The sequence below is a fragment of the Centropristis striata genome, chromosome 20, assembly GCF_030273125.1.
Source record: "Centropristis striata isolate RG_2023a ecotype Rhode Island chromosome 20, C.striata_1.0, whole genome shotgun sequence".
Lineage (NCBI taxonomy): Eukaryota > Metazoa > Chordata > Actinopteri > Perciformes > Serranidae > Centropristis > Centropristis striata.
This window is the reverse complement of record NC_081536.1, coordinates 27614519-27623619: the sequence shown is the minus strand read 5'-3', so window position 1 is coordinate 27623619 and position 9101 is coordinate 27614519. Positions and strand designations below refer to the sequence as shown.

The window sequence follows — 9101 nt, the reverse complement described above, 5'->3', positions numbered from 1 at the left end:
TTGTCTTGTTTTTGACAAATAATAATGAGTAAATAATGTCATAGCATACTTGTCATGGCCGAGCTGGTCGATTTAATTCGTTTTTAGTGTATGTGCCAGGTGGATAGTATATAGTTTGCTCTTACAAGCACACTCAATTAGATACCTCAGAAAAGTAATACAAACAAAATTAAAAAGGTAAAGGGGTACTATATAGAGAATAGAGTAGAATAATAAATGAGGATGGAAAACATTACGGAAAAGAGTCTATAAAAGTGTGTTTTAAGAAGTGATTTATAAAAGGGTAACAGATTCTCTCATCATAAGCAAATGCCTTAAGGTCATGTTTTTAGAGTTTTTCTTCATTCTAAAAGTACTCCACTGAGAGTGTCTGTACATCCACAGGGGTATCTCTGTTACTTTATGTAATTAACAGAGAGCAACACTATGAATTGCTTCCAAGGCCGTTCACTACAGCTATTAAAATTTTTGACCTCAAGTGTTAATGGACAGCACTCAGTATGAACTAGTTCTGATCAAGTCTGCTCATAACACGTGAGACTAATGTACTGTAGTTGTCCAACACAATTAGTAAAATCACTGGTTTCAAAACAACTAGTAGTTGCTGAGATTTTATCCTTTAGTCAAAGATGATGACCTCTCAACAACTTGTCAACAATTATTCACTCGTACGTCACCACTTCAACCACTTAATTTGGTTCAGTGGCTCATCTTGAACCATTTACAATACTTCTTCACTTAACTCTATGGAGTTTTGGGCTATTTTGTCCATTTTGAATCCTTTTCATCCTGCCTGTATACACCACTTAAAAATGTTTAAATGCCATGTTTGTATATATATATGCGACTATTTTTAGTAATTTTGTGTCTTTTTTTTAAGTAATTTTGTCTCTTTTTTGGTCATTTTGTGTCTTTTTTTGGTCATTATGCATCTATTTTTAGTCATTTTGTGTCTTTTTTTTGGTCATTTTGTGTCTTATTTAGTCCTTTAGTCCAACATAAAATTTGATTTTGAATCTTTTTTTAACTTTCAAAACACTATTATGCTCAATAAAAAAATGTAAATGTTGCAAATGTGAACAAAGGTTGCAAATATAATATATAAGAGGGATACATCCATTTCTATAATTTTATACTAAATATATTTGCGCTTGTCTCCATTTTACTTGGTATATCATCATCAAACTGAAACTGGCCTCATGGAGTTTACAGCCAGAACTTTAGAGGTAAATTTAAAGTAGGGCTCCACGCTGCTTTTTTATGTCTGGATGTGATGAAGAAGTCATGCTTTAGCGCATTTGGCGACTCCAGAGGGTTAACTATATTTTCTATATCTGTGCTCACACATCACAGCAGCAGCCGGGGAACAGTCAACCTCCGACCCGAGCCACATGGGGGGCTCGCCATCAGAAAGTTTCAAGTTTTCAACCTGGTTTCATTCCACTTTGACACAGTTTGTCTTCAATCGCAAACGTCAGAAGTGCTTCTTGAAGCCGATGACAGCAGTAATGTGCTTGTCTGATTGTTCAGGTGTTTGTTCACTCACATAATGTACAAAGATTATGCAAAATATCAGTGTTTACAGGCAGAGAAACAGCTTCCTGCAGAAGCTGACCTACTTTAGAGCAGCGAAATATTTGCAACATTTAGGTCTTGAATCAGTGCATCAACCAAAGACGAGACGTGTGTGTAGAAGGTAAATGTAAATCCATAACTTTGGGAACTGGTCCTTCTCATTTCAATTCAAAATTATTCTAATATTTAGTGTATTAAAAGGTCAAAATAGTGACAAAAAAACATATGCAACAAGCAAATGTTCTTGATTTTTTTTTTATTGTCAAATGACTGATTAAGACTTAAAGAACAGAAGTTTGAAAAAGGGGAAAAACATGATGGTATGACAGAAAAGTGTGTAATATGTTTCTCAAAAACAAGGGAAAAATACTGAAAATTGCACAATTTCAGAAAATCAGGAATGGAACAACAAACCTTTGAACTCAGGCAGCTTTAACAAAATTTTACAGCACAAATGAAAAACACTCAGCTGTCCCTAGTCTAAAACAGAACAAAGTGTTCTCAAGAGCGGTTTCAGTCAGGGCACTTTCACAGCCCAAAGTTTAGTCAGTTTTAATGGAACTCTGGTGCAGTTTGGTCCTTGTTATAGTTTGTTTGGTTGCTTGTTAACGCTCCAATCGTACTCTGAGAGGGTCTCAGTCCGTTTCCAGTGCGGTTGGATTGCACTGTGAACGTAATCCAACCAGAATCTGACCAAATTAAAGGAAATAAACCAAAACAAAGTGGAGTGTGGGCTACCTGTGAGATGTACACAGATAATACTATAAAGACTACCACTGAGCTAAAGCTAATTTGTCATTGCAGAATAATCAACATATTGCTCAACATTACTTGTGTTAGGAGCATCAAGGCTCTCCTTCTCTGATTGTGCTGAAATATGTGCCACCAGAAACTGAATTTGAATTATTTATATTTGAATTTGAATTGCTTAACTTGAATAATTGCATTAAAAAACTGAATTTGAATCACATAATTTGAAAAACTGAATCTGAATCGTAATTTGAAATTTAATTGATTAGTTTAGAACAGAACATTCAGTTCTCACGATTCAGATTCAGTTCACAAAATTCAATTTCAATTTTCTGTGTCGAACATCCGTGTAGCTGAGGCAGAGCAATCGGTTGCAGATACACAGAGCGCCTCTACGGCCAATCAGCACCTCCGTTTTTCTGCGCTTGATTGCTCTTCCTCAACTACCTGGATGATCGTGGCAGAAAATTTAAATTGAATTGTGAGAACTCCAAACTAATAAATTAAATTTCAAATTACAATTCAGATTCAGTTTTTCAATGCAATGATTCAAATTGAACAATCCAAATTCAAATTATGTGATTCAAATTCAGTTTTTTAATGCAATTATTCAAGTTAAGCAATCCAAATTCAAGTTTCTGGTGGCCCATATTTCAGCCCATAATAATGGATCAACACATTATTGACGACCCGGAGCCTCTACAGGCATAGCATTTCTCTTCAAATTAGTTTGTTCAGAACACAAGCTCGGAATAATGAAATAGAAATAATGAGTATGAGTAAAAGTATGAGATTAGTAGATTTCCAGACCTACACCGTCATACAGGCTCCTCTTCAAATCTTTTTTTTTTTTTTATTTGGTCCGCTTACATTTGTGCACTGTGAAAGCAAACCAGACTAAATTAAAAACAAATCAATTTCACTTTGATTCGGACTTCGGTTGTGAAAGCACCTTTACAAGTACACGGTAGAAACATTCATTATCTACATTTAGTGTACAATCAAATTTTGTTCCTTTTCTTAAGTTTGTTCGAGGAAAGAGATAAAGTGCTGTAGGAGTTAAGTGAAAGTTTTACAGCTGAATATAAAGTGTTAACACTCTGTACAAAATGTAAATACAGTGTGCATTTGAATATCCAACTGCTTATACAAAAAGTCCAGCACTCTACTAGCAGCTTTAACGGATCTATGAACAGATTAACATTAGAGCGGTTCGAAAAATAACAATAACTATTAACTGTATTCACTTAAAAATAAGACTAAACAAATAATATAAACCACGCTCTAGCACAGCCCAGACATTTCAATAAAAATTGCACATGAAAGTAAAAATAAAAAAATCTGCTTTTTTTTGTTTGTCTAAAAAGTGTAACGATATACAAATTTAGAGTGCTTATTAACTTAGAGTATAGGTAGTGATTCTGTTGGTAAATGTGGAGCAAAAAGAAAAAACGTTGATTCAGTAATTCTTCAGTCTTGTGAAGGAAGAGTTCAACATTTTATGAAACACGTTTATTTGAGACTTAGAAAACGAGAGCGATGCCACTTGTGCGTGTGTGAATTGTTCAACTCAAAAGCAAGTTGGAAACTGCTCGCTGGCTGAAATTCTGCACAGAAGAATTTAGTGGATGGAGAAAAACTTTCCAGCATGTTCCTCCCACTAAAACCACCAACAGAAGACACATTTCTGTTTGTGCATGGGAGAAACAAACAGAAATATGTTCATGAGCTTTAAAGATCCTCTCTTCTTACTCTCAGCAGTAAGAGGTGAATATGAATCCAAAATATTGAACTATTCCTTTTACTGCCACCTTGTCACATAACCAACAGTATATTAGTGACTATTCAAATAGATATGTAGATTAAATAAGATAACTTAGGGTATTGAGTTTATCAGCAGCTAAATGCTCCCTTCATTTGAGATAGTGTTAAGAGAAGAAGAGATGATGTACAGTATTGTCAGTCGCTTCATTATTTAGCCATCCTGGAGCGCAGGCGCCTCTTAATGATCTGATGGTCACTCTCTTTCTCCTCGGGCTCTCTGCTGATGATCTACAACGAGACAACAACAAACTGTTAAATATGTGTGCGTTTCAGAGGCACAGACTCCATATCTTAAAGGAATGCTTGGCTCTGTGAAGTGTGTGTGGCTGCAGCATCACAAGAGTTTTGCCAAAATAAAAAAAAGTCGAACTACTGCAAAACTTTTTTTAATGAGATAGTTGCCGATTTAAAAATAGTCCGACCAATGTTGACAGTTTTTTCACTTCATACAAATAAAGTTCATTACCCAGCTCAGGGCTCGGCAACCTTTACTAATTAAAGAGTCATTGTTGGCCAAAAAAGAGAAAAATATCATAATGGAGCCGCATACCTTATTTTGAGCCTTACTATGAAGATGAAACAGCCTACTGAGTCTAAATGAACCTAGCCATAATACTAATAGGTCATAATGTACTGAATATACATAAGCTGAATAGCAAAATATCTTTCAAGTACCATTTGAGAATGTGCTATTTAAATCTGTGAGTAGGGAATGTACTGTATGAATATAATACTTGTGAATTCAATAACTTATTTGAATGATTTCTGATGATTTTTAATGATGTCTACAATGTTTCATTGTTTTTACATTATCATTGTTAAGTGATTTTTTTTTTTTTTTGGACCCCAGGAAGACTAGCTCATCCCACTTTGGTGACAGCTAATGGTGATCATCAATTAACAATAAACAATAATGAGTATTTATTAGTATGGTTTTGTCAGAATGCAGCCAGGACCCAAGTGCAAATGAGAGGCTGGACACCAAAAATATCTCAGGAGATTTGGATTTGAAGGAAAAAGTCAAAACCAGGCTTGATGTTGGCAAAATTCAGAGGTTTAGATGCTGAGCCTTAGACTTTATTCATCTGTGGTGCACCTTTTAGTTGACTGAGTGTAAAAATAACATAAAATGTAATGCTGTATGTAAGCCACACATTTTTATAATTCAGGAACACATTGCTTTGAGCCTACACCAACAATCAATGAAAATTAAAATGTAAAAAGAATAGAAAAGAAATTTCATTTGGTATATTTTTTTGTCACAGCCACAGGGAGCCACTGCAGACAGCCTGAAGAGCCACATGTGGCCCCAGAGCCGCAGGTTGCCTACCTCTGACCCAGCTGTACTGTAGGACTATCATGTGACTGTTTGTTGGCATAATGAGGTTATGTTTAATGAAACTCACGGGGTGTGAAGGCATGTCCATGGGGGAGGAGATTTCAGGCCTGTAGAGTTTTCTTTTGTTCTTCTTGGCTCTCAGACTGATGGATGACGAGGAGGAAGAGTGGGCTGCTGAGTCAGCATCAGCCCGACCGCTCACCAGACTCATCATCTTCTTGGCTGCAGAGACGGAGACACTTTTTAAACATGCTGAATAGATACTTAAGACAGATTTGGATAGATATTTTTAATTGAGTGCTTAATTTTCGGACGGTGATCCATTTGATGCTATAAACTATGGTCAGTGTGCGTCCATTTTACTATGAGTAAATCATTTTAACAGTATATTTGTAGCATTAGTATAATAACTCTAAAAACAGCCACTGTCACACTCTAATTGACAGACAATAATTGTTTGCAGGATACAGTCATTGTCGGTCTTTTCAAGGGATTTGCCAGCACTGCAAATATAAACTAATTTCACCTATATGCTTTAACCCTCGAGGCACCTTAGGGACCAAACGTTTACGTTCAGCTAATTTTATGTTTTTGATTCTCAATATATCAGTCAGTTTAAAGGCTAATTGTATGAAACTTGGCCAGGGTTTGTTTTTTATTATAATTGTAAAAATCCCTCTTTTGCAAGGTTTATAGAATAGGAGATATGCATAACACTCACACTGACCCTTAAGGCCCGTTTTGGTCCCATTGACTCCCATTATAAACACATAGTTTTGATAGACTGTAATCCTGACATAATATAATGCTTTTCCCACAAATACCTAATAAATATAAGCCTCTCCCTTCAAAATACATGGAAAATTGGTTTTAGGTCTGATGATCCCCCTGAAACCACCAGGGGCAGCAGAGCTAAATCACACACAGTTTCAATGGAGGCCTGCTTCTCTTACCTTGCAATTATGGCAATGAAAAAACTGAACACCATAAAAATGGTCTTGGTGTGTTGGGATTAATTATAAAGGAGTTATCAATTAATTACGTAGTCAAGGCTGTAATACCTTCACCCCAAATATTCCACTTTGCACCTTATTTTTGAAAATATTGCATATTTTGTGTTTTGCCCATGAGAAAATCAGAGTTCCTTATGACAAAAAGGGAATCGAAACATAAAAAATGAAAAAAATAAAATAATTTATATCTATGGTTAGGCCGGTAGCTTCTAAAAGGTTTGATGCGGTGAAAGTGAAAAAAAAAATTTTATATATCACATTTTTATGATAAGTGTATGAGAGGGACCGTTTCGGGACCTTAATGTGTAAAGTGTAAGGTAATTTTAAAGAGGCCTCGAACAATGACAAACTCTTCAGCAAAGATGTCATTGTTGTAATTTACTGTTAAAGTGGAGAAAAAAAGCCAGTCAGAGGAGTGGACTGCAGGTTGTAGGAAGGAAAGGAAGGATGGGAGGAAGAGAAAGAGATGGGAAAGATCAGAAATAAAAAAGGATGGGGGAGGGAAAGGACGGAGCAAAGAACATATTGAGAGAAAGGAAAAAAGTAAAATAACGAAGATAAAAGACAACGAGGTAGGAAGGAACAGCAGAAAGAGAGAGGTGGAGGGAGGGAGGATGAGATGCCGGCAGGCGACAACACCCTTGTGTCGGAACCCAGGGGCGACAATTAATTGACCGAGTGAGACTGCCGGTCCCCAAGGATAAAACTCAGAGATGAGTCCGGTTGATTCCAATATGTTCGCTGTCTTAACTTTCTCCTCTAAGCCATCATTAGTGTCCCAAACTGCGCTACCCTTGCCCGGTTCCTTTGTCAAACCTGCGTTATCCTCCTGAAAATGACTCTGACAGGAACTCCAAGGTTTGTCCTTGTGTGTCCTACGTTAAAAAACCCATCCGGGCCACCTGGACGATATCAGGCCAATAAAGAGAATGCACCTCAATGCACTCGGGAGAATAAGCTGTAAATATTAGGAAGCTTTGGTGTTTATGCATGTGTGTATGTGGGTAGATTGGTAATAAAACCCCTCCAAGCCAATAACCTTCGTGTCCTTTTTGATCGTGATTTGAATATTGAAGCTCATTTTAAATATCACCAAAACTAATTTTTAGTATCTCAGAAATGTTGCATCATTAAAGCAATTCCTGTAAAGGGCAGATAATGCTAGACTGATGCAGACTTTCATGATTAACAGGCTTGATTACTGCACTGCTCGCATTTGCGTTTTATTTCCAAGATGCCTGTAGATGAATTTGAGATCATTTAAAGTGCTGCATCTCGTGTGCTCATCAAAAGCAGAAGGGCGGCATGTGTTACACTCGTGTTAATGGTCGCCTGGTGATTTTATGTTGTTTTAATTGGTCCTCAGAAGTTTTTAGTGCCTGAGAAGTAACTTTAAAGGATATTTTAGTCAAGAAATCCAATGAAAAGTCCAGAACCAGCGATGGTAAATCTGTCTGAAGCATTCAAGACATTCAAGATATTCAAGGTGTGAATCTTTAACAATAGTTCACAAATAAAGTTCCATTAAAAAAAAAAAGAGGCAAGGACAGTTGGTCACTGTACAACAAAAATGTATCAGTTTGAACATCAATTAACTCTATACATGTCAAAAAAAATTTGCAAACTATCACATTCTGTTTTATTCATGCTTTTGGACTATTTTCAGGGGCGGATTAATCTACATGTGGTGCTGTAGTGAGTATTTGTGGCCTTTGTGTGCTCATGGCAATAAAGAAAACTCATAATTAAATAAAGTTGCCTTTTAATTTCATCCATTTGATTTTTATTAGTGTTGGTTGTTAATTTATCGTCTTGTCTGAAATAACTCTCGTGCGCTTTTGAAAAAACATGTTCCAAACATTAAATGTACTAGATTTTAATTAACTGAATGATATGTGCACTTATTATAATTAGACAAGCATGAGTCAACCCTCTAATGGTGTACGATTTTCATTTAACTGCTAAATCATATTTAAACTAAAAAAAAACTGCAGCCTCTTCCCTTCAAATCTTCACTCTCATAATTCTCTCCCGCAGAGAAGCTGATAAGAGTTAAACATCTCCTACAGTAAGAGTCGCACACTGACACACTAACCTTTAGAGCCAAGCAGCGTGGGGGAGCTCTGCAGGAAGTCTCCGATCTTCTGCAGAGTTCCTTCCTTTCTGCTGAGGATGCTGCTCTGGGAGTCGTGGCGTCCTGCAGCGGAGGAGACCTGATCACAGGAGACAGTCAACTGTGTCAGAATGTACAGTGGGGAAAAAGCTACATGTGGTTTTGGTGCAAGTATACAGAGAACATGACGGGTGAGTTAGGCTACGTTTACATGATGACGGTCTGAACAGAAGACACAAAAGTGGCGTCGCGTCTTCACTTTTTATTCCGCGTTTAGACGAGTGTTTTCGGGAGGAAATCTGTGTGCATACGGCATCGATCTTCTGCTTTAACAACTAAAAAGAAAACAAAGCCACAACTCATCTATGTATTTTCTCTGCCTACTTCCAAAAATATGTAGTTAGTTTGTCCACAGCACTCTTTGCACAGCCCTATAATTGTTTATAGAGGTGGTGTGCAAAAATATATGCATAGGTAACAAATTTTT

General features: G+C 36.7%; 1 protein-coding gene across 1 annotated transcript in view; it reads right to left on the bottom strand.

Annotated features, from left to right (window-relative positions):
* Positions 1-3033: 3033 nt before the first annotated feature.
* Positions 3034-9101, bottom strand: part of LOC131993547 (kinesin-like protein KIF20B) — a 67980-nt gene continuing 61912 nt past the window's right edge. Inside the window, exons 33-35 of the mRNA XM_059359506.1 lie at positions 8597-8714; positions 5556-5710; positions 3034-4377 (exon numbers count right to left, since the gene is read on the bottom strand). Coding sequence (XP_059215489.1) covers positions 4297-4377; positions 5556-5710; positions 8597-8714 — 354 coding nt within the window. The 3' untranslated portion in view covers positions 3034-4296. The remainder of the gene's footprint in view (positions 4378-5555; positions 5711-8596; positions 8715-9101) is intronic.